Source organism: Lithobates pipiens, unplaced genomic scaffold (genome assembly GCF_037356315.1).
Source record: "Lithobates pipiens isolate NorthernLeopardFrog02 unplaced genomic scaffold, aLitPip1_a1.2 Scaffold_16, whole genome shotgun sequence".
NCBI lineage: Eukaryota > Metazoa > Chordata > Amphibia > Anura > Ranidae > Lithobates > Lithobates pipiens.
In genome coordinates, this window is record NW_027507748.1 from 620,882,613 (window position 1) to 620,909,682 (window position 27,070).

The following is a 27,070-nucleotide window of genomic DNA, read 5'->3' on the forward strand; positions in this document are numbered from 1 at the left end:
GTCACATTTGCAGTCACTGTATTTTCTGTGAAATATATATATATATATATATATATATATATATATATATATATATATATATATATATATACATATGAGCGTATCATTTTTTTTTGGTGGGGGAGTGGCTCTTGGGTTGGCGTTCCCACACTTTTTTTCCCCAGGACTTGACCCCTGAAGATATGTATCAAAGTATGGAGGGTATAGATTTTGTAGGAGAAACAGTGGATAATTCTCCTATCCCTGATGCCACGATTGTGCAAAATGCTTTTATCTGTAGATGTGCTAATTGATGCAGTCCACACTAGGCTTTGCCCGATGGCACCTGACTCTGTACAATCACAAACTGCCGATATGACTAAGGAAATGGCTACAATAAGTCTCAAAAGACTATTGTGTGTGGATGCTCTTGAGAACATCATTTGACAAGTCTCAAGAATTTATCTCAGTTCACATGCACAGGATTTTGTAGACAAAAGCTTGGTCTGCTTGCAAGAGACACCTTATATGCATGGACTTTGGTGATAAAAGCATATATGGGGAATACTTTGAATTGATATAACACATAGTCTACAAATAACAGTTCTGTACTGTATTCCAAGATAAAGAACAGGTAAGTCAAAAGTCCTATTATGTTCTTTAAATTACTCTTTCCACCCCCACCCTCCCTATGTAGCAGAGATGAGAAAAAGCACACATTTGAGGTCCTGCCTGTGTGAAATCTATGGCTGCCTCCATTGATACAGTAGAGGAGTAAGCAAAGTTACCAAGGGACAAAAATTATATTGCAGAATTACCAGATTAAAATAAAAAGATTAACGCTGAAAAAAGAAAATAAATCTCACCACCAATTCTAAGGACTGGTTAACTGCAATGTTTTAAAAAGGTTGCAATTCCTCCCTCCAAGCATTGTAAAAATAAAAAGTGATTACAGTAAAATCCAAAGTCAAAGAAGAACTTCTGCTTCAGACCTTATTATTTTCTTTATATGTCCAAAATAATGTAGTCTGGTTTAATTCAATCACTTGCAAAAGCTTCTTCTGTTCGGTCCTGCTTATCTTTGCTTGTTTGGGCAGTCTGGTATAAAGAGGAATTATTATCATAGACTTTCACGCTTGAGTTCTAATGGCCGATACAAACTAATAATCATTACTTGCTCTGAGCTGGTGTGTCATTAAAATGAGAGGCTTATAAATGTTCATCTGCTTTAGGTACTTAAACTTCATCAGCAACACTAGCATTTGCTTAAACGGTTTTCATTTAGTCCGTATTAGCAGTGTTAGAGTACATTAACAATCAGATGTTTATTTTAAAGTTTTGCAGATACGTATGGCAGGAATTCATCGTGGATATTCTTCTGTGAAGAGGACACCTCTGTGAAAGTTCAGAAGGTGTTGGAAACATTGCAGAGATATGACAGGTCTAAGGTAGGATCATGCGTACTGTTGGCAAGCCTCCTGACCATAGTTCATATGGTAATCAGGGCCATATTTTAGTAGAATACCCCCATTCAAATGGGAAACATTCATTCTACTCATATCTATTTGCTACAAAATGGATTTCAGTGTAGATGTCTATGTGAAAGGATTTAGGCCTTGGCTTTCTTTAGTTGTGTGTTATTTCTACTGTACCCATTTCAAAAGAAGCTAGTCTTCAAAACACACCACTAAAGATGTTTGATGGAAACAATTTACATCCCAAAAAAGTAGGGGGTATGCTTCACATCTGCACATTAGCGCAAATACCAACACTCGGAGTACAAAAATAACAAGCCAAGAATAGTGCAAATAGCACCATGGACCTTGTCCCCCCAAAAATGTCATGTAGTTTTATTGCTTTTGAAAAATTTACATGAACGAATCCATCACCCTTTCTCACGTTCATTAACTGCTTGTCGACCAGCCGCCACAGTTTTACTGTGACAGAATGGCACGGCTGGGCGAAATTACGTTACCTTATGTTGCTTCACCTTTTGGCCACTAGGGGCGAGCGAGTGTGCCTGGAGCTGATACGAGTGCCTGGCAGGCGCTATGACTGCCAGGCACCCATGATCACTTGTGACAGAGCGAGAACCGGGATCTGTGTGTGTAAACACACAAATCCCAGTTCTATCAGGGGAGTAGAGACAGATTGTATGTTCATACTAAGTATGAACACCAATCTCTCTTTCCTCCTAGACAATTCCATCCTCCCTACAGTTAGAATACCTATGGAACACATTTAACCCCTTGCTTGCCCCCTAGTGTTAACCCCTTCCCTGCCAGTGACATCAGTGCATTTATATAGCATTGATCGCTGTACAATTGTCAATGGTCCCACAAATGTGTCAGAAGTGTCCAATTTGTCCACCGCAATAGCGCAGTCCTGATAAAAATCCCAGATCGCGGCCATTACTATTAAAAAAATATATATATATAATAAAAATGGCATAAATCTATCCCCTATTTTGTAGACGCTATAACTTTTGCGTGAATCAATATCCACATATTGCGATTTTTATTACCAAAAATATGTAGAAGAATACGTATTGGCCTAAACTGAGGGAAAAAAAATAGCTTTTTAAAAAAAAATGGGATATTTAGTATAGCAAAAAAGTACACAATATTGTGTTTTTTCCAAATCGTCGCTCATTTTTTGTTTATATTGCAAAAAATAAAAACCGCAGAGATGATCAAATACCACCAAAAGAAAGATCTATTTGTGGGGAAAAAAGGATTTCAAATTTGTTTGACCGCACAATTGTCAGTTAAAGCGACCCAGTGCCGTATTGCAAAAAATGGCCTGGTCATTGAGCAGCCATATCTTCCGGGGCTGAAGTGGTTAAAATATTAAATAGTTTTATCACACTACTATACTGTCCTGCCTACTGACATCATGTATTATTGTAGCCATACAGTGTGTGACAATTTATATAATAAGCAAGGTAAACCATGGATTACTTTATATATTATACACTCATTTCATAGGATAATTCATGATGTTATTAGGTGGGATAGTGTAGTAGGTATTATAAGACAACATTGTCAACTTTTATGAATTTGGGAAAAGGTAATGGATTTGTATAAGTATATAATATAAAAAAAAAAATTAAACAGCATAATTTAAACAGTTTTCTGAAGTACCTAATCACTGGTATCTTTTTCATTATTCTTGGCTTATTTCTGTTAAAAGTTAAAAGTTGTTGCATAATAGATGATAAATACGATGATCCTATAGCTTGTGATATTGTCATACTTCTTTTATTCAATATCTTAAAGCGGGAGTCCACCGGGACTCCGCGTTTTTTTTTTTAAAAGCCAGCAACTACAAATACTGCAGCTGCTGACTTTTAAATAGTGACACTTACCTGTCCAGCGCGCCCGCGATGTCGGCACCCGAAGCCGATCGCTCGCTCGGCTGCCGGGTCCCGCCGCCATCTTGGGTATGGGAATCAGGAAATGGAGCCTTTCGGCTTAATTTCCCGGTTCCCTACTGCGCATGCGCGAGCCGCGCGGCACAATCCGGACGGTCCCCGCTGCCTCTGGGAGCTGTGTGTTTCCCAGCAGGCAGCGGGGCACTTGCTGAAGGGGGCGGGCGCTTGCGGAACGGGGCGTAACGTACGCCCCATTCCGCAGAGAGCTAGCCCGGAAGTGGGTGCAGTTATCCAGGTAACTGCACCCCCCTCCCCCCTGAAAGGTGCCGATTGTGGCGCCGGAGGGGGGGGGGGTTCCGATGAGCGGAGGTCCATTTTAGGGTGGACCTCCGCTTTAATTTGCTGTTATCTATTATTGCAGTCCCTACTACAATCCAAAATCTACACTTTAACTTTTTGTTGGTTAAAATGTTGTTCTTGCTCACGTTTTCCATTTTTTTTTCTTTTAGAACTACTTCTTGGGGAAAGCATTGTATGATGAAGAATCTACTATAATTCACCATTATGCATTTGCAGAAAACCCATCTGTTTTTAAATATCCAGATTTTGCTGCTGGCTGGGCTCTTAGCATGCCACTTGTACAAAGGTAATATGTGTTATACAGTAGTATAGTATAAACATATCTGTTCCTTTTTTTTTATTATATGATTTTATTTTAGCAGATGATCAAAGAGTGCCTGGAGGCGATTCAGTTTGCATTGTGAGCTATACAAGTATTTCATTCATTCATTCATTCATGATGAGTTGTTAGAAATTGCAAAGGCTTATTTGAACTGTTTAAATCCTAGAACTTTAAACCAGAGTGATATGGCCCCTTTTACAAATTCTGTTTCAAGGTGACCCCACTTTGAACTTGTCAGATATGACTACACTGTGAAATAAGTCCTCTCGCCTGGGCTTGAAAAATATTATTTTTTTTAACCAACATTTCAAACATAGATATGAAGGTTTGCATGCATTATGATGTACCTTTGGGGGGTGATGTTTATTTCCATTTTTTTTAACATGTGTTTACTTTGTAAATGTTATAGCACAGAGAAAACATCCTGTTTTTTGTATGCTGTTGCTTTCATTGAAAACAATATAACATGTAAAGTGCATATAATATTGCCTTAGATGTGTACCATTAATCCTTATAGGAGATGCACTTGCATGAAGCCACAGGCAAACTGAATAAAAAAAAGGTTTACACAGAAACCTTTATTGGTAAAATGGTAGTAAAGGTGCAATTTTAGATATTTAGATGTTCATGGGTCAGGCCGGATTCACACTACTACGACATGACTGTCATCCTACTGTCAGGGCTGGCTTAGTCCGTCCTTCTCTGGGCTGGCTGCTCAGCTTTTGGCTAATTGCCAGCTCTCATCTCTCTCCACAGTCACCCAGCTGTTCCTGATCCTAATCGTCTGACCTGCCTACTTAAAGCTGTTCAGCTCACTTCATCTCTGCCTTGGCCTTTGTCACATCACAAGAAACCATCTCCTGTGGTTCTGTTTTAAGACTGGCTATCTGACATCCCTTCTGGCTCCTTACCCTGCTTGCTGTTGCTCCACTTGGATCCCTGACTTCTGGCCTGGCTGATTAACTGATCTGGTTATTGAACTCTGGACTGGCTGACTACTCAAACCGGTTACTGGGCTCTGGCTATGCTTTGACTATGCTTACTCTATTTACCTTTTTATTTTTTATTAATAAACAAGTATGATTTAACTGTACTTCTGTCTCGGTCTGGGTAATGGTTCTGACACCTACTTTGCCCTGTGACATAGGTCCTACTTCCATTTGAGATAGTCCAACTTGTCCTTTGACCAATCAAAACAATCACTGTGTGACATAAATTCCTTTTCCTGCTGCGGTAATCACCATGTGGGATGTCACAAGTCGGATGGTTAGGATGAGGATGCGACTTTGATCCAACCTGGCTGACAGTGGACAAAAGTCGGACCAAAGTAGTGCAGGAACCTTTTCTAAAGTCGGGCCGACTTGTGTCAGACCAGTTAAGATGGCTCTCATAGTGAACAATTGATTTGTACTCGTCATGCTGTGTGCTCCCAAAGTCGGAGCATATGTCGCACCAGTGTGAACCAGGCCTTATAGGGGATTTTGTCAATTGCTCTCAGCCTGTTTAGCTGGTACTATTCAGGATTCCCAAATGATTGGCAATTTACAGCTTAGACCATCTCAGGGTGATTAGCAATGGGAAAGTCTACAAAACTACTGAAAAGTTGGTTAGCTCCAGAAGTCCAGCCTACATTTTTTCTTCTTGCTCTCCCTAACTCCTGACTGTACTAAGGCAGATTTTTGGTCTAGCTTAATTTCCTTATCAATTATAGTACAAAAGGGAGTCGGGTGTTCACCAGTCACAATGGTAGATTTGTTTTCTTAAAGGGAATCTATAGACATTGGGGCCCCAGCGTTATGATGCTTACACTCTACTCAAGGAGTAGAGCTGAAAACAGTTGAGGATCAGGAAGCATGGTAAAATCTAATTTCACATTTTTTCTTACAAAAGTTTGTCACCTTGCCAAACGATAGGAATATACCATGATCCCTGTTTCTGTACTGATCAACCTTCTGCTCACTTCTTGATATCCATAATGTTGGGCAACAGGTTCTCTGATACTGTGAAATGTTGGTATTGTAACTGTGGTTGCCATCTCCATGAAGCTGATCCAGCTTTCTCTGTTTTCTCCTGCAAAAGCCAATTACTACATTAGTCATTTACTGCTTGCTGATAACATCAAGTACTATGTAACTACTACAAGTGATTTGTTGCTGCATGGTGGGGTGGGAGAGGGGGTTAGATTAGGTTTCCCCAAGTGATTTAAGCCTCCGGGAAGAGAAAGGAAATAAAGAAAACATTTATATAAGTATGATATATGTATTCCAATTTTATATATCGGGGTGTATGTGTGTATATATATATATATATATATATATATATATATATATATATAAGAAAATATTATTGCAAACACATCAATGAATAATATAATAATAATAAACTAATACAAATTTAAAAGTTATATTTACAAATGTAAGAAGCCTGGCAAACAAAATGTAAAAACTAGAACTTCTATTTGAGGAGCACATTGACTTAATGAGAATAACGGAATACTGGTTGGACACCTCACACAACTTGGCTACAAATATCGAGGGGTACACTCTATTTTGGAGATCTCTAAATCTCTAAAAGAGGTGGAGGGGTATATATGTTTGTTTATGTAGAGTGATCTAAAAGTGAGTTTGAGAGAAATTACCAACAAAAACTATGATGGTACAGTCTCATGGTTGGTGTTCCATAAGAGTGCAGAAAATAGTAAATTACTTGTGGGAGTATGTTGTAGGCCCTCTAACAAAAAGGATGAGGAAGAGTCTCCGTTATCCTGATAGTGATTGAACGCATTGACCGTTATACACATACACCAATTGCAAGCAAACAAATCACAGGTGAGGATGGTTACCTTTAATAGCCATTCAAACCCCGTTGTGACAACTTGTGTTTGCATGTTATCAGGCCAAAATCACCAGGGTATGTAAACTTTTCATTAGGGTCATTTGGGTAGTTTCTGTTATTATGATTTAAAAAGAGTAAAAACAGTTGATTGATAATAAATGGCTTCAGCCAAACACTAACCTTGATTGAAAGAAATGTTTTTGTGTTATCATTCATATTCTCTGAAAATGGCCAAGAAATCATAAATTCTTCCAGGGTGTGTAAACTTATGAGTACAACTGTATGTAACTGTTAGCCTAGGTTCACATTGCTGTGGGTCAGAAATTGTGTGAGTTCAGTTGAACTCGCACAATTGCAACCCGGCAATGCAGTCCAACATCAGGGGGGGGGGGGGTTGATTTGACAGACATCTGTGCCGGTTACTGCACAGATGTCTGTACAAATCGCCTTTCTGAAGTCACCAAAAGTAGTACAGGAACTACTTTTGGGAATCGGTGTGCCACCGCAATTTCACCTTTTTCCAACAAAAGCCTTTGCATGTCAAATTGCATGCCAAATTATACCTTTGTGAACCTAGGCTTAGAGTCTCATGGGAAAACCATGTTGATATATCTGTAACATGTACAGGGAGGATGATAAATCAAATATAATTTGCTTTGTTGAATGACATTTAGGATAACAGTGTTAGAGAACCTATGCCATATGGTTTGTGTCAAATTTTTGTGATGATCCCCAAAAAATCTTTAAAAAAAATAAAATTTGACTTTAAGGTCATTACAAAGGACTAGAGGGCACTCTTTAAGTCTGGAGAAAGATTTGCCTCCACAGTTATGCCCTGTACACACGGTAATTTAGACGGAAAAGGTCCGATCGGATTACATTGTTGGAAAATCTGATCGTGTGTGGCCTCTATCGGACTTTTTCTGTTGGAAATTCCGACTGAAAAAATTTGAGAGCAGGATCTAAAATTTTCTGCCAGAAAAATACGATCTGACTTTTTCCAATCGTTTGTAGAGAATTCTGATCGGATAAAGTGCCACGCATGCTCAGATTAAATTACAAGACCAAAGCTATTGGCTACTAGCCTCTACGTAGTCCCATCGTATGGAATGAACGTCACCTCATTCCGAACAATCGGATTTTCCGACAACTTTGTCCGACCATGTGTATGCAACAACAGTTTCGAAAAAAAATCAGACGGATTTTGTGGTCGGAATGTCCGACCGTGTGTACAGGGCATAAGAGCTGTGAAAAATGTGGAAAAGACTTTGAGGGCTAAAGAAGGGATGTTAACGTTAATAGCTAATAGTAGCAGGGGCAGTTGATTCAGGGAACATCCACTTGCCTCTTGAGGGATCAGGAGGGCATTTTTTAACCCATAAGATTGTGTGTATGGTGTATATTAAGGGTTTTTATTTGTTTCTATTTTCTATGGGTTGAACTTGATGGGCTTGTGTCTTTTTTTCAAGCTGACCAACTATGTATCTAATTGTATATTTTATAGTAAAACTGTATTGAATCAAGTTTTAAAATGTTTAACATGACATAATGGTGATGAAAACTGGAAGAATAGACAATGGTCTCAGAATTCTGAATACACATCTAAAGTTTGTGAAAAACACTCCATTATCCTTCAGGTCAAGTAGTGCTTGCAGCGTAATAGAAACGGAGTAATCATTATAATGAATGGTCCATGAATTTTAATATTGTGGCAAGTGGCACTACAAACTGACCTGGTATAATCATTACATTCCAAGTATTCAAAGGATTTAGAAAAATCAGCTCCATCTTTACCATATGTCTGCTGTGAAATATTATGCATAACCAAAGCCATATTTTTTTTAATTTGTTAATCAGGCTGCCTAAAAAGTAAAGAATATGCATTTTTTTAAAAATACTGTAGTGTTGTAGCATTTGCCAAACATGTGCCAACAGCAAGATGTGGACCACTGTTTCAAACAGAGCACAGTGGTCTGGAAATCCACAAGCTGGACATGCAACGTGTTGCAGTCATTAATGCCGCTCAAGGAGCATTAGCATTGTTCACTACAAATAATGTGCAACATACATTTTTGCAACTGGCTCCATTTATTTTACAGGACTGCTGCTTTCAGGAGATACTGTGTATAATTCTTTGGGAGGTTTGAAGTAATTTTCTAGCAAAAATGTGGGTTTTAACATGTGGAAATTAAAAAAAATGCCCTGGATGCAAAGTAGTTAAAGCGGTAATAAACTCAAAAACAACTTAAAACATTATTAAACCCAAAAGCAAACATTTAGTATATGGCACTGATAGGCTCCAATGATGGGCACCGACAGGCTGCAGTGATGGGCACTGATTGGCACAGTTAAGGCGGCACTGATAGGAACAGATAAGGTGGTAACGATGGGCACAGATAAGGCGGCACTGATGGCCAATGGTGGGTGGCACGGATGGGTGGCACGGATGGGCACGGATAGGTGGCACTTATGGGCACCATTGATGGGCACTGGTAGGTGACACTGATGGGCACTGATAGGTGGCACTGATGTGCAGCTGTTGAGGCACTGATAGGTGGCACTGTGGGCACTGATGGGTGGCACTGGTGGGCACTGTTGCCTACTGCTAGGTGGCAGTGGCAGGGGGCACAGGGGGGCACTAAGGATCTGAAGCAGCTCGCTGTGAAAAGGACTGATGTCTCGATCACGGCTGCCAGTGATCGGCTATTTTTTTTCTCCTCACGCTGTCAGTGTGAGCAGAAAAAATAGCAGATTATCGGCTCTGTTTACATCACGTGATCAGCTGTCAGCTGATCACATGGTAAGGAGTTGGGATCGAGTCGCATAGACTCGCTGATCACAGAGCACATGGTGCGCGCCCTTCAGGGGACGCACAGGCCGCTCGGGCACGGGACAACATCAATAGACATTGTCCCGGCAAAGCAGGTCCGCGCTGTAGCCGTCATTCGGTTATAATGTGGATCTGTAGTGGTTAAAATTATAAGCTTTGATGTCTTCATGTAAAACCTTTATGCCAAAATGAAAAGAAAAAAAAAACTGTTGATTTAACTGCAATGTGAGCTGGAGTTTGGCTTCAGTTTGTTAGTGTATCTAAATCTGCTAGTACATCTTACCCAGGCTGACATCAGCTGTTGTCCAAAGGTGCCCCTGCGCTCCTTTATCCAAAGTGTGAGCTTTTGAATACAGGAGGTACCTTTCTGGCTGTATTAAAGGGGAAAACGGGGTGAAAAAAGTCTAAAAATAAGTGGGTTTAAAGCGGGAGTTCCGCCGTTTTTTTTTTTTTTTTAAAAAGCCAGCAGCTACAAATACTGCAGCTGCTGACTTTTAAAATAAGGACACTTACTCGCCCAGCGCGCCCGTGATGTCGGCACACGAAGCCGATCTCTCAATCGTCTCTCAGGTGCTGCCGCCGCCATCTTGGGTATGGGAATCAGGAAGTGGAGCCCTTGTGGCTTCATTTCCCGGTTCCCTACTGTGCATGCGCAAGTCGCGCTGCACAATAAGGATGGTTCCCGCTGTCTATGGGATCCGTGTGTTTCCCAGCAGACAGCGGGGGACCTGCGGAAAGGGGCGTAAATATCCGTAGATTCTGCGGATAGCTATGCCGGAAGTGGGTGCAGATACCTGTACTGTACAGGTACCTGCACCCCCTCCCCCCTGAAAGGTGCCAATTGTGGCGCCGGGGGGGGGAGGGTTCCAATGAGCGGAAGCTCCACTATAGGGTGGAGCTCCGCTTTAAGTGTAAAACGTATTAGCTGCCCTTGTCTGCTTCACCTTGTTATTATGGACATGATTTTAGTTTGTTATTATGGACAGTTTTTATCAGAAATAAAGCCTACAAACTAAAACTAATGTGGCCACCACATGTACAGACTGGGTAAACTGCAATTTATTACATTTTTGGCTTTGGGTTTATATTCTTCAATTGACTCCTTGCTACTGTCTTATGCCACAAAAAGAAGTAGTGCATCCAGATCAGTACAACCTAGGTAAACATTGGGAGCCCCTACCCACCTGTGATGTTGCTTGAGGCAAAAGATCCTGCATGAGTGCTCTCCCTAGCACAATGTGTGTAGTTCGACTGATATACAGGGCCAGAGTTGTGGTTCATCCCTATGGATCCCAGTTCCTGAAGACCCCTTTGGGGGGTATGCCTATTAAGATGGATGAAACCTGGACGTCATATACAGTCTCACATTGCAGACTGGTAAGACATGATCACCCCAGTCGATACTGATTAAAAAACTGAGGCAATATTTGAATTGGATTCACTACAGTGTAAATTTTTCAAATTTGGCACAAAGAAAAAAAAAACTTAACCAATCAGTGTTTAGTGTCAGGTGGATAACTATGTGTGACATCACAACACAGATCACACAGTATACTGCCACTTCACCTTTATATTCCAGACCCTGCTCCACAAGTACCCCACAGGGGAAAACCCCAACATGTAGCTATAGTGGAGACAAGGCGAAAGGGAACCATTGAAATCGCAGGCAGACATTTTCTCTGCTGTAGACTTGCATAACACTCAATCTTAGAGTGACTTTGCACTCCTTGCACCAGAACAGGAGTTGTCTCTAAAATGATCTCTGCATCCAATTCTAACTCTATTTCAGACACACAACAAGTGGTCTATATTGAAAGAAGCAGAATTTATGCATCTGTGTCACAATTTCTCAGACACATAAAAATCTCAGTGCTGTCATGTTTACCTAGGCTCAAGACCACCATGCCTCTTATCCAACTCCTGTTTCTCTGTGAAGTCAGATCTGAATATGCTTGCCCCTGATGAGGCAGACACATAAAAGGATGAAAAGAGCATTAACTCTGTATTGGAGGAAGCTGCAGGGGATTTCTCTCCCCCAGGTTGCCACTATATTGAAGCAAGAGCTTCACAAAACATGCTTGTCTACATGGAAAAACTCCCTGTGCAATCAATGATGATTGAATCACTCAAACTATTTTTACTCCTCCTAAAAAGTTTGCTGAACTCTATGCAGTGGAAAAAGCGTGCACAAAAAAAGTGGTCTGTCCCTGTGGTTGATACTACCATCTCAGTCTTAAACAAATATTTTACTCTGTCTATTGAAAATGTTTCTTCCTGCAGATATAATGTTTGAGACACTCTAGTTATGCAGATCTGGCCCTGCAACCAGCTATCATTGCAATTTCAGTATGTCATACTGCAGTTAACTGGAATAGGGCAATGAACAACCAACATGACCTTGTTTTTTTAAGATAGTGTTTTACCAGAGCAATCATAATTGTTACCGTCTGGTTTATTTTTTGTGTGAATTCCCCACATGTAATGAGACCAATTTCCATATTGGCCCTCATCTCCATTTGCATTTGCAGAATCTTGTGGCTAAAAACCTGAACAGCTGAAGCTGCCTGTAATAAGCACACATATGCTTTTCAAAGAATGACATCTATTTGGAGAGACACTTAAACAAGTCATCAAAGATGTCAAAGGATATAAGGCTTTACTCCCACAGCAGAAGATCCTAAAACCCCTCTCCTCAGTAGTCTCTAGTGAAATAGATCAGACCAATCGTCTAGTGGGTATCTGTCCCCGTTTCTAATTAGGGCTAATCAGGTGCATGCACGAGGTGAAATATCACACTGAGCCTGTGTTCCGATACGTGATAATTATTTATATTTCTTCCTGCTTACATGGGGTTATATAGGTGGGCGGTTAGTACTGTGAAATAATGCATCATTAGTATAGACTAGTAGCCTCTGATCATGTCCATATAAGGTGAGCTTCTTCGAGACCCTTAGGTGTCATCCTCTTTGGGTGTAGCTCTGGACGGAGGCGCCATCTTAGTTCATTCGATGGGAAAGGTTGCTGCTGGCAGCCATTTTGAGTAAGGAATTTAATAAAACATTTTGTTGCTGTGAAAAGAAGTAAGCTGACTGGTATGCAAGCTAAGCCAGGGATGCAAAGAGTTAATAATGTCTGCTGCTGTACTGAAACATGATACCTCACACGGGAAGTGAGAGAAGCTGCTAGCAGTCAGAAATAAGAAGCCACTTTTTTACACATATGCAGATAGAAAAATAGGCATTTTACCTAATCCACTACACTAGTGCCTCCAAACACAGAGCATCTAACCTCTCTACCCAGGGTTAAACTTCAAAACCCTTTCTTTTCAGCACTTGACTTTGGCCACAAATCCCTGCAAGTTTTCCCCAAAACCCTTTTTTCCAGTGAAGGGGCATCATCCCTCCAAAGATCAAAACACTTCTTCTGGCACTTCTCTGAATGCAGGGCATCTAGATTACAGGCTATCTAGACAACCTTCTCCTAAAGGACTCTCCTCTCTTTCAGCTGTCGGCAAACATGCACTGGACAATTCAGATGCTCCAGGCTTTCAGTTAGGTGATCAGCTTCCAAAAATCTACTATTTAACCTTTTTTCCACTTGGAATACTTAGGTATGGTCTTGGACATATCCCAAGCAGAAGTTTTCCTTACAGAAAATATATTTTCTCGAATGCCCCGTACACACGTTTTTTCCAACGGAATTCCGCTCAATCTTGGCTTGCATACACACGGTCACACAAAAGTTCGCTGAACTTTCGACTGTCAAGAATACGGTGACGTACAACACTACGATGATCAGAGAAAATTAAGTTCAATGCTTCCGAGCATGCATCAAATTGTTTCCGAGCATGCGCCGAATTGTTTCCGAGCATGCGTAGGAATATTGCTCATCGAAATATGTACAGACGTTAGGAATTTCTGATCGAAACGTTTTCCGACCGAAAAAATTGAGAACCCGCTCTCAATCTTTTGCTGGCCAAAATTCCGTCAACAAAAGTCTGATGGAGCATACACACAATCGCATTTTCTGACCAAAATCGCTCATCTGACTTTTGCTGGCGGAATTTCTGATCATGTGTACGGGACATTAGAGCCCACTCAGAAATTGAGATCCAAGTGATAATCCACAATTGAGATTCTGCATGAGAGGTCTAGGTCTCATAAAATAATTGTTTGAGGTTGTACCATTTGCCCAGTTTCTTTCAGAAGCTCTCCAACACAACATCCTGTTGATCTGAAGCAGTCATGTTCTTTGGCTTGACCTACCCATGCTCCAGACCAGCCAAGCAAGGAACTCCTTATCTTGGTGGATTTTAAACTCAGCCTTAACAATAGGGATCTCTTGCCTTTCCTATCAATGGAAAGGGATAACAGCAGATGCTCATCTTTTGAAGCTGGGGAGGAGTGTTCCAGAGAACATGGCCACCTGAGGAACCCAAGCTCTCCATTAACATCCTGGAGCTCACAGCAATTCAGTTGGCGCTTTAAAATTATGCCACCCTTCTGTGAGGACACCCAATCAGGGTGTAGTCAGACAATGCTATGACTGTGGCCTACATCAATCATGAAGAAGGCACCAGCAATCATGCATCTTTGAAGGAAGCAAGCCAAATAACCTTATGGATATAAATCCACTGTCCAGTGATCCCTGCAGTCCACATCCCAGAAGTGGAAAACTGGAAAATTGACTACCTCTGCTTCCACTGCCTCGGTCAAGAGGAATGGGCCCCGTACCCAGTTATCTTCAATTTGATGTGTCAAAATTCCGGGGATTCTGGATGTAGACACCCTAGCCTCCATATTCAACAACAAACTAATTGCACCAAACTGGCCCAGAAAAACCTGGTATACTCAGACTTTTAGCAGATGGTCCCTGAACTTTTCCCAACAGGCAAGATCTGATATCTCAAGGCTCTTGAAGTATAAACCCTCATCTTATAATACAACCCATCCAGTTAAAAATAGAAATGAAAGGCAAAACATTTGTGTGTGTGTGTATATATATACAATGTATATACTGTGTGTATGTATACAGTATCTCACAAAAGTGAGCACACCCCTCACATTTTTGTAAATATTTTATTATATATTTTCATGTGACAACACTGAAGCAATGACACTTTGCTACAATGTAAAGTAGTGAGTGTACAGCTTGTATAACAGTGTACATTTGCTGTCCCCTCAAAATACCTCAACTCACAGCCATTAATGTCTAAACCGCTGGCAACAAGAGTCAGTACAACCCTAAGTGAGAATGCCAAAATAGCCATTTCCGCTCCCCGGTGTCATGTGACTCCTTAGTGTTACAAAGTCTCAGGTTTGAATGGGGAGCAGATGTGTTAAATCTGGTGTTATCACTCTCACACTTATTAAAGGGGGCTCACGGATTCCGATAAGCCCCCCGCCCGCAGACCCCGACAACCAACGGCCAGGGTTGTCGAGAAGAGGCCCTTGTCCTCATCAACATGGGACTAGGTGCTTTGGGGTGGGGTCACTCGCTTGTCCCCACCCCCTTTCCTGCCCGGTTGGGTAGTGTCCTCGGATAAGGGTCTGGTATGCATCTGGGGGGACCCCCACAACGTTTTTTCGGCATAGGGGGTTCCCCTTAAAATCCATACCGGACCTAAGGGCCTGGTATGCTCCTGGAGGGGGAACCCACGCCGTTTTTTTTATTTTTTTATTTGGAGTGGAGTTCCCCCTTGAGAGCTCATTCTCTGATTGGCCACTGCAAAAGTTGCCTAGCCTGGGGCGACTTAAAGTCGTGTTGTAAGTCGCCCCAAGTCGTGTTGAAGTCGTGTCCAAGTTGCCTCCAAAAGTCGTGTTGCCCCTGTGTGAACCAGCTCTACAGGGTGCAGCCTCACAGGTGTATCACACTAATTCAATTATCTCTGTTACTCAAAATACAATTTAATCTGTTATCATACCTTGAACCTCCTCCAAACTTAAAACTAAACATCATTCGTACATAATTATCATTCATTTCTCAAGCAAAAGGAAAAATTCAGTTCTTATATCAATTAAATAGTAATGAGACTATTCATCATTGAAGGAGAAGGAAACATTCAGTTCTTATATCAATTAATAATGAGGCTAATCATCATTGAAGGATCAAATGGAACAAAATTTAGAAAAGATTACACAAAAATACACCCAATTACACATGAGGAAGTCAGTGTATGACGAAACGTCAGGGGCGTGACTTTGCAGCAATTATCACCATTAACGTGTAGCGTTTGGAGCTGAACGAGGAAGTTGTGATTTGAATCTGTGTGCGGGCACCGAGGAGGGGGTGAGATTAACGCTGATATGCTCACACACCTTGGGTCTGCCGTGGCCAAAGTCCAACATTGTGCTGTTCAGGAGAGAGGCTTGCTGTGATTTTGATATTAATCCGCTGGCTTGTGAGTTGTGAAATGTTAGTGTAAAGGATGAAGTTTTTCTGTGTTTTTTTAATAAATTGGTTTATACGGTTTTACACTATTGGAGCACCTTTATTATTTTACATGTGGAATATCTGAACTTGCACAGTGGATGATTGGAGTATCAATTCACTATTTGCTGTTTGGTTTAAAAGCGATTGAGCCTGATACGAAAGTGCAGGCACTAAGAGTCGGTGAGTGTGTTTCCTAAGGGAGAGGAGTCACTTATCACTTTGGTGTGGTGGATGGAATAAGAAGACACATTATTTCAAAGGATATTTTGGACACTTCATGAACTTTGTTTTGATATTTTTCTTTTGTACACAATTATTTGGCACATTTATTTGGTCCACTTGTCACATGGTGATACAATTCTTTATCCACACATGTTTTTTATACCATTTAATTTGGTGTCACCTTTTTTTAAGAGATAGTTATAATTTATATATAAGCGCCACTATTTTTCCTTTTTTTCTGTCTTTAGTTTTAAAAGGTAAAAATACTTTTTGCACTTTACATTTTTCCAAGTGGCAGCTTTAGTTGAGATAGCAGACTCTGTCTAGGCGCAGTGGTGGGTGTTTAAATAAGGGGTGGAATATTTGAATACCAACAGTTTGTGAGGTTACATATACTGTATAGATCAGATTCTATGTGACTCTGATCCTGGTGTCTAAAAAAGGAACAGACTTACCCCCTAAATTCATTTTAAATTGGATTTCAGGACAGCAATCATTGAACATTGTATCAAATCTTTTCAAAGACTTGATGTTTCTCCGCCATATGACAAAATATTGTCAATGAAGCACCACCAGGTGGCACAATGCATCTTGAATAAATCATGAGGAAATATATATTGGTGTTCAAAGTAATTCATAAAAGCATAGGCATATGGCGCGGCAACATTAGGGCCCATCGCAAATCCTTTTAGCTGCATGAAGAACTGGTCCTTAAATAAAGAATAGTTATTCGACAAAACAATCTGAAATAACTTTCCAAACAATAATAATTGTGACTCAGAGAATTTCTCACTCTCCCTCACTGAATGTGGATTGGATGTGTACAGACTCACAACATCCCAGGTAACCAGCAGTTCATTGTCTTGACATAGGGAAAACTCCTTTAATTTGTGTAAAAAGTCACTATTATGAATTTTGTCCAAAGCTTGTGCTGAAGGGAAAAAAAAATGATTCTCTCTCTGAGACAATGGATCGATTGTGAGGAGTCAACTCTGTAGGGTAAAACTTATTAGTGACATGACTGTGAGAAAGATCAGATTGGATGATATGTGTCACAAGTTTAGAGAGCGGGGATACCCTGAAAATATTATTGCACAAGAGCATAGGAAACTTCTACAGGATGAGATGAAGGTAATTAGAGGCACACGTAAGTGTGAGGTAAGGAGATTACCTTTTATTTTTCAATTTCACAGTTATAGTGAGGATTTTTTTTAGTGTTATTAAAAGACACTGGCCATTGCTCAGATGGGCTTACCCTCAGAAGAATTTCGGCAGTTACCAGTGAAGGCTTATAGGAGGAAAAAGACAATTAGAGATTCATTAGTAAGGTCTGAATACCGGCCGAGTAAGCATCAGTCAAAAATTCCATTTTTGGGTAAAAAGAGGAATGGTTGTTTTCCTTGCCTGAATTGTATTCAGTGTAACTTATTGATGAAGAGTGATCATTATATCCATCCAGGTAGTGGTGAAAGGTTTTCACACTTGTCAATCCTCTTATGCAATTTACATTTTAACATGTCCTTGTAATCTGATGTACGTTGGTGAAACTACACAAAAAAATTAATATAGGAATGTCCAGAATTGCGGTACTATTAGGCATAAGCAGCCAGGTTTACCAGTTTCTAGGCATTTTCTTGAACAGGGCCACAGTAATTCAGACTTAAGATTTATGATTCTAGAGGAGGTACCTAGAGAGCGGAGGGGTGGGGTGACAGGATACTCAAAGTAAAATGAAGAGAAGTATGGTGGATACATAAATTGAGGTCCCTGCACCCAGAGGAAATGAATAGGGATTATAACTTAAATCTCTCATAAGCTTATAAGAACAGATATATTTCATGCTTCCTTACAGGCTGAATGGAACGATACAGGACAGGATATATGGAATCCATCCGCAGACAGACTTTGGCTGACAGACAGTCTTAATGAAATTGAGGGCTTTGTTTTGTAACTGTGTGCATTTTGTGTGTATTTTTGTGTAATGTTTTCTAATTTGTGTTCTAATTGATCCTTCAATGATGATTAACCTCATTATCATTTGATTGATATAAGAACTGAGTTTTTCCTTCTCCTTCAATGATGATTAGCCTCATTACTAGTTAATTGATATAAGAACTTAATTTTTTCTTTTACTTAATAAATTAATGATTAGATGAATGATGATTATGTACTAATGATGTTTAATTTTAAGTTTTGGAGGAAGTTCAAGGTATGATAACAGGTTAAATATTTTTTTTTAGTAACAGTGATAATTGAATTAGTGTGATACACCTGTAACTGTACAGTAGCATGTAACCATTTTATACCTTGAAGAGCATTTGATATAAATACATTTTGCATTGGAGAACATGTCCCATTGTTTCTTCTATTGGATATTGGTGGAATATTGGGAGTCCACATTGTTACTGATCTATGCATTTTTGATATATATATATATATATATATATATATATTTTTTTTTTTTTTTCTTGCTATGAACTGTGTTTGTGTGCATGAGACAGCACAATCAGTGTGTGCAATGTGCAGGTGAGGAAAGCTTGCATGAAGAGAAAAGCAACTTGCTTTAAAAGAGACACTTTCATTTTCCTGGATTGTTTAAAGTTGTTCTGGAGTCTCTAAGTATGGGGCGGTCAAAGCTCCTAAAAGAGGCAAGGTTTGCTGAAATGAGAGACAGAGCTCTGTGGTTGAAGGGGTTGTTACCGCCCGAACAAGCCCCATACATACCTGATCAGAGTGTATCAAGGAGAAAAAGGGCTGGGGTTGTCCCTAGCAACACTGGTGCAATGAGTGCACAGGTGACTGCTATTATGGAGAGTCCACCAGCATTTGAATCTGCAGTGGATTGGTGCAAGCGGCATTTAGCAGCACTGAACCAAGCTACAGAGGAAAGGAAGCCAACCCTCAGTGCAAGGGGAAAGCCGCTGGATGTCCATAACTGGAAGAGGGCTGTTGTTGCCCCTGGCAAAGCTGATGCAGTTAAAACAGCTATTGTGAAAGATGTGAATGTGTCACAGCATGAGACAGAATCCAGCAGAGAGAAGCCCATGCTATATGCAAGGAGCGAGGCTGATCAAAGGCTGAGGATGAGAGTGGTTGCCCATAGCAACGCAGAGGAAGCCAGACGGGCTGTCTCTGTACCATGGGCTATGTCTAATAAGGATCGTGGAAAGTGGCTTAAGGAGGAGCTAATTTATCATGTTGGAGAGAGCAGCAAAGTTCTGCTGGGAGAGTGCGGTCTCCCATGGCAAACGGAGTGAAATTTATGCCTGAAAGGAGCTGCAGTAAAGGTTTGGTTCAGCGTCCCCACAAAGAGGCCTGTGCATTCCGGCCAGCTGGGAATCACCAGGAGAGAATCGCTTTGGGAAAAAATCGTCCAGTACCATGCCTGGAATGTGGCCAGCTGGGGCATGGCATGTTTTCTTGCCCTAGGTTGTGGAATACGGCTGGAGATAATGTTGCTGAGAAAGTTTTGTCGGTAGGCCCAGATTCCGGTGAAAATATGTTTGCAGTCACCCCTAGCAACAAGAAGTTTCCTGTTGTGCCTGCAGGGGGTGCTAAACGGTGGGAGATGCCTGCTGTAGTTTCATCCCATGGCCACCAGGAGGAGTTGGCCAGTAAAAGTGCAGCAGAGGACTGGTGCATAAGACGACGTACTCAAATGAAGATGGTGACCCCAACTACTGCGGTGGGTAAGACTGTCTTTAATGAAATGATGGCTGGAACTGCTGATTTCATGTATAAAAGGACTGGTTACGAGACTGTCCATGATGATGTGAGAGTGACCCCAGTTAGTGGGGCCACTGAATGTGCACTTGAGAATGACTTTTCCCTATATAGTGGGAATGCAAGGGTTAAAATCCAAATAGAACCTGTGTTGATGACTAAAAGTGTTGTGTCTAATGACTATCAGGCTCAAGTTGACCATGGGCTAGGACAGCCTACAAATGCAACAAATGCTATAAGTGTTACTGTTAATGAAAAGTTTAATGCTGTTGGGAAAACTTTTGCTCTGAAAGAACCTGGGGTTATCAAAAATGGGCCGTTGCCTGTAGCAACTGGTGGTAAGACAGCACAGTTGTCCACAGGAATCTCCAGGGAACTTCATGTGTTGGAGTCAGAGGTTGCCCTGGACAACTGCGATGTCACTCTGGTGGGACAGAATGGAACTGTACCGTGTAATGGTAATGTGTTAGTGCAAGCTGCTAGTACTAAAAATGTGCAGGTAAATGGTGGATTAACACAACCTGTGAAAAATGCAAAAGTGTGTGAGGCTTATGAAATGCAAGCAGAGAAAGGTGGTGAATATGGTGTATTGCAACCTGTGCTACCACAGTCTGACGTGATTTACAATGACTGGTGTAATGAGTCTGTAACTAAGCCAGTCTGTTCTTATGTGTCTCCTTGGGCAGAAGGATCGGTGCTGAGGAGTACCGCAGAAGGGAGCTCGCATACAATAGATTGGAATAGTTGGGGTGAAAATCTTATCTCCCTGATAGATAAGGCGTTTATGCACAAAAATAAGGTGGACACGGTTTCTGCTGGGCCAGCAGGAGGGGCTGCAGAACAGCCTGTACCTGAGGGCGCGGTGGCTGCTGCAGGGGTTAACCCTGGTGAGCAGGATGAACCAAATAAAGGCACAGCAGAGACATTGTCCGTGACCCACAAAACTGAGGTTGGCATGGAGTGTCAACGTGACGTCACTGGTAATGTTCTGGAGCAGTTCACTGATGCTGAGCCTGAGAAGTTGGGTATGAGTCCAGCAATTGGCAGCGCTCTGGTGGAGCACCAGGCTGTGTTTACCTCCAGCTGCGAGGAGGTTCCGTTAACCGTCGCAACTTTTCAAGTCTCAGCAAGTGAGTCTCTCTGCATCCCCAGTGTCATGAAAATCCCCAGGAAGGACTTAGGTCTGGAGTCAAGGGTCTGGTTATTAACCCAAGCATTAAAAGAGATGCTTGACCTTTGGGATGTACAGCCAATCTATACTAGTGTGTCTCCTCCACAGTTTGATGGTCTGGTACTGCGGCGTACCACTAGGTGGAGCACTGTATGGCAGGCTGTACAGAGCAAAGCAAAACAGGACAGGAATGGTTTATTCCTAAATTTGCTACTTTTGTTAAAAGTTGCTGCTACGTATGCTGCTGCACTACGTCCAGAAGAAATATTTGAGACAGACTTTGGAGAAGTTGAAATTAAGCCTAAAATGTCTGTGGTTACACCTCCTAACAGCCAGATGGGAAGCATTTCTGCTGCTATGGTCCAGTGTGGTGCTAGTCAGTTGGTGAAGGGCGCGTATACTGCACCAGTAGAAAAACCACATGAGGTGGAAGGGCCATGTGTGGACCTGAAAGCAGCAGAGATCCTGACCAGGGTTCAAACAAAGGTGGTTAAAAAGACTGGGGTCCCCAGTCCAATGGTTGGTTTAGGTGACAAACCTAATAAGGTCCCCGGGACAGGGGAATGGACAAGGAGCGTGATAAAAATTGTATATGGATCAGACAAGAGCTTGCCTGTTCAGGTGGATAAAAATACAGATGGCATCAGAACAGGTCAAGTGGTAGAACAGCTACCAGGGGAGGCGACGTCCTGTGTGGTTCTTGTGGGTGATGACGGCCCTCCAGTATGTGGGCCCTCTGTGGACTCTACCTTAGCATATGTTGAAAAAAAAGGCATTGGTGACATGTGGAACATTGAGAGGTCTAATGTTGTTTTGAATATGTCTGTCAATGATGAACCAAGTAATGTGTTAATGGTACATGATAATGTGGTGTCCAAAGGTACAGGTAAAACTGGTAAACAATTAGTGACTGCTGAGTCAGGTACCAGAAATAAGAGGCAGGTTCCCGTTATAAACATTATAGAAATAGGCCCCCTACAGTCTCAGAACAGTAATGCTGAGAGAGTTTTGGGGAAACCAGGAAACTTGAAGCGTGGAGGCAGAAGGGTTGGTAGAAAGACCAGGGGTACCCTGTTTAAATTTCAGGAGAAGAAGTCCTTATGGAAATGCACCTGGAAGAAGAGTCGGGAAGATCTCAAAACCCATTACAGAGTGACAGGGGGGCAAAGAGAGAGGCACCAATGGAAGTGGTGGGTTGAGTTCCCCTTTAGGAGAAGTGAGGTTGGACAGGGTTTGACTTCTGTAAGGTGTAGTTGGCACATAGGTGCCAAAAGGAAACAATGTGTTTCGCCCTCTGGTTCGAAACAAGGGGGAGGGATATGTGACAGAGCGAGGCTATGTCCCTGTGAAATTGGAGGAAAAAGGGATCTCCAACCCTGTGTCCAGGTCTGGATGATAACGAGCAGGGTGTGTGCCCAGCTGCACACAGGCCATAAAACAAAGGGCTGTTGGGAATGGAGTGTGAGGGATGGTGGAGTGGAGTAGCTTGAAGCTGTGTGCATGTCCAAAGAGCCCAAAGCTGTGTGCGTTGAAGGGTTGAAGCTGTGTGCGTCCAAAGAGCCCAAAGCTGTGTGCGTTGAAGGGTTGAAGCTGTGTGCATACAAGGAGTCCAAAACTGTGTGTTAAAGGGCTTGAAGCTGTGTGCGTCCAAGGAGCCTAAGACTGTGTGTATCCAAGCAGCTCGTTTGAGGGGCAAGTACCTATAGCAGCACTACTGCTGAAGAGTAGCCAGGTGGGCTAGCATTTTCGTTTGGATTTTTCTGTATTTAATTTAAGCTTGGACCCCTGCGTGGGATTACTGGATGGACTAATATTTTGTTTTTCTTATAATAAACGTGGGCTACCAGGCCCTTAACCATCAACGCCTGCCTGATGTGGACTAAAAAATGCATCTACCAATTGAGCTAAACACCCCAATATCACTATATATATATATATATATATATATATATATATATATATATATATATATATGATGATTTTTGAGAGGAAGCATTACAAAGGAAACTGGATACTTGTTGACACAAGTACATGGTGTACAGCAGGCACATATCAGGAATTTGAAATGTTGGGTTTAGATATTCTTTATAAGAAGCCTCTGAGTTTTTTGTTCCTACCTTGCTAAAAGCAAGAAAAATTACTTCCAGGAAGATATATTATCATACCTACAAATCCTACTTTGCCTGGTGCGAACACAGGCACTTCAATCCCGGAGATTACATTTTACCCTACATTTTGGCCATCCTACAATCAGGTCTTAACTAGAACCTGGCCTTTAGCACAGTGAAAGGACAGGTTCTGGCCTTGTTCATTGTCTTTCAAAAACCTCTTGCTTCGAGCTTCACTCTCCCTTTTAAAAACCTTTTTTCAATTAGTATCTTGCATTATGCCTCCTTGCAGCCCCTTGTGGTTTTTTTTTTTTTGGAATCTTAACTTAGTTCCTTCTGCCTTGCAGAAACCACCTTTGAACAGGGATGTTCTCCTTTCCTGCAGGAGCTTTTTTGGTTGCTATCACGTCGATCCGAGGTGCCTCTGAGTTGGAGGCCCTCTCCTATAATGAGCCATTCCTCATACTTCACACAGATAAAGTTGTACTGTGCCCAAAACCATCCTTTCTTCCTAAGGTAGTATCAGCCTTTCAAAGTAATGAGGGAATAGTCCTGTTATCCTAATGTGCTTCTCCAAAGGAAATCTGTCTTCGTAGCCTGGATGCACTCAGAACCATTAGAGTCTACCTCAAAGCTACAGCATCGATTGGACAGATGGATTTTTGTCCTGTTCCCTTGAACTTCCAGGGGACTTCCTGCTACCAAGTCCACCATTGCAAGATGGATAAGAAATATGATTGCTATAGCTTACTCTCTCAAGTACACTGTACTGCACTTCTGCACTTTTGTTTGCTCAGTCCACCAGATCAGTGAGAGTTTCCTGGGCATTTTGGCACCATACCTCAGTAGCCCAGCTGTGTGAGGCCTCCATCTTCTGTGGATGCAGCTTTCATCCAAAAGATTCTTGCAACGGCCCTCTGAAGTTGAGTCCTTGTCTTCCCTGTTGTTGAGCTTATTGGTACAGTTCTGTTTCCTAGTTGTTGCCCACCCTGCTCATCCATTGCTTGCAGATGTCCCAGGATCTATGAATATTTAGCCTGTGTCCTGGGCTGTAATATTAAGATAAGAGGAATTTTGACCTGCCTGTAATCTCCATATCTTGGAGTACAGTACAAGACCCAGACCACACTCTCATCTATTTGTTGGTTACCTTGCATTGCTTGCTACAAAACTGAGAATTCATGGAGTGGGGAAAGGTTATAGGGGAGACATGCAGGGGGTGTATCCTCAAAGGCTTTGTCAATGTCCAGTCACCTGAAGGTACAAGCCTTAAACCCAGGGTCTGTTAGTACCTTTCCTGTGTCCTGTATGTACTGTACTCCAAGATATGAGATTTACAGGTTCTGCAAGTCAAAATTCCTCTTTTTTTTTTTTTAAATACTATTGCAACTTGACCAAAATGTAACTGAAAAATCTAAGGAGCTTGGTAGAAATCATCAGCCATTATGTGCAGTCTCTGTTCGGGAAATCAGACCGCTTCATGTGTATTTTAGATTTCAGAATATTAGCAATTTTTAATTCAGCCAGCCTGCCTGGGACAATAATAATGTACAGCAGGACACATCTACTGAACAAATATTGCCAGGCTCAAATTGCAGGCACTTGCAAAATGGTGACGTTTCTCAAAATTGTAAATTGGTGACACAGAGGTAACCTAAACTTGTGGCATATGTGGGTCCTGAATACGATGTTGTGTTTGTTTGCTTTTATTTTTGTTTAATACTATCACTAGGGAATAGCCCACTCACTCAGCATGTAAAAGCAAGGCTTCACACCCCGAATCACATCTAAATAAAACCCAATGTGGACATGATTAAAAACAAGAAACATACTGACAGGAGCAAAAAGCAATATGAGCAGCTTCTGTGTTTTCCTGTACAAGTCACAAGGAGGTTGCATGAAAAAAAGCTGTCAGCTCTGGTTAGAGATACTGTACTAACCATGCAAGGTTAGTCCAGTAATCTCCCCCACTTAACTGTTGTGTTCTGATAGGAGTAAAAAAAAAAACCCATTAGAACACTCCAATCAGTGCTCTCTGCCATTGGCTGAGAGCGCTGATCGGGAGTCGAACGGCTGCTGGTTTGTGCAGCATGCGCGTCCGGCAGAAGCCCCCCTGAACGGACTGACTGACATACACATGTGCCAAATGTCTCCTGACATCACAAGGCGTTAGCCTTTGTGATTATATAACATCCTTCATAAATAAAACCAAGTTTCATAAACAAAAATATTGCTTTTTAAAGCGGGATTCCGCTGCCGTTTTTTTTTTTTTTTTTACCTGTGTCACTGGTGGGCGATTCCTATGGTGTCTTTGCAGTCACGATCGGCGTCTTTTTAACCCCCTGCGTGACGATTTCATTGCTATTTTTTATTTAATATTTTTATTTTCACTGTGGGCGTTAGAAGCCCACAGGCATTTACTTCCTGGATGTGATGACGCTGAGCTCCCAGCATCCACCGCTCCATCTCGCACATGCTCATTGACTGTCCTCTTTGTTTTCCTTCCTCTTGCCTCGTGTGCTATAGTGGTAATGGCAGATAGAGCTGCCTGCCCACTTTTAAAATTACAATTTCGGACACGCCCTCGTCACGTGACCGGCGTCCTCCTTCCGAAATCTCACGAGATTTCGGCATGACTGTGTCCCCCTCCTGGGAAATAGCTAAAAAAGTTCCCAGGAACCATTGCGAAGCCGATAAACATGCCTACTCCCACGGGAGGAGAGCCCGGAAGTCGGCATAAACATTAAAAATAAAAGTTAAATACTGCATATTATTTTATTTCAATGGTCATAACTGCATCTATGTTCCAAAGCCATTTGAATAAGATGAACTTGCAATTTTCTGTACAAAACCTCTTTAACAAACAGTAGTTCAACAATAATAAAAAAACAAAATTGTAAACTCTATTGGCTGTAATTCCATTGCACATATTACCTGAATATATTAACATAAAATATTAAGGGAAAAAAAATACTTTTTCTTATTATTTTTTTTATTTCAGCAGCTTAGTAGAGCCCCCCTACTTATGTGGTAGTGCATTGTTAATTTTAAAGTGACATTTTGATTTAGTTTTAGTCATAGTCTTTTAACTAAAATCCCATTATACTCAAAGTTTTAGTCATATTTCAGTCATCTGACTCATTTTAGTCGTATTTTAGTAGACTAAAATAGAATTAATTTAGTTGACGAAAATATTTTCATCAACACTGGATCACAGACAGAAATAGGCTTTCTCAGCTAAGCGCATCCTCCTGTCTGCATGTCTGAGCTAAAGGGCAGATGGATTCCAGGAAGTTAATGCTACATAAATCATCTGCCCTTTCCCAAGATGGCCACAGGCCGGAAATGTTAGGGAGCGTTTGTGTAAGTGATTTCTCAGCAAAATAAAGCATGCAGATATAGATGGATAGGGAAGTTTTCTTTGAATATTGAAAATTAATTAAATTGTTATTTTGGTTTGTGGTGCTCATACATAGTGTAGCTCCACTTTAACCCCTTCCCGCCGAGCGTACGCAGATGTGCGTACTCGGCTTCCGGGGGGTATACCGCACCTGCAGGCATCATCCCGGTACTGTTTTTTTCAGCAGGCGATTGGCTATCCAGCCATAACAACTGATGCGGCTAAAAGCCGCTTGGCTGTTATGCCGGAGGAGCGGGAGGGGACGTCCCCCCCTCCCGCCGCCTCCCGCCACTGTTACCGGTGCTCCCGCTCGAT

The 27,070-nt window shown here is 41.5% G+C and overlaps 1 protein-coding gene across 1 annotated transcript in view; it reads left to right on the top strand.

Moving 5' to 3' along the window:
• Nucleotides 1–27,070, top strand: part of B3GLCT (beta 3-glucosyltransferase) — an 886,903-nt gene that overhangs the window by 599,005 nt on the left and 260,828 nt on the right. Inside the window, exons 6-7 of the mRNA XM_077484097.1 lie at nt 1,316–1,427; nt 3,862–3,998. Of these exons, the coding sequence (XP_077340223.1) occupies nt 1,316–1,427; nt 3,862–3,998 (249 nt within the window). The remainder of the gene's footprint in view (nt 1–1,315; nt 1,428–3,861; nt 3,999–27,070) is intronic.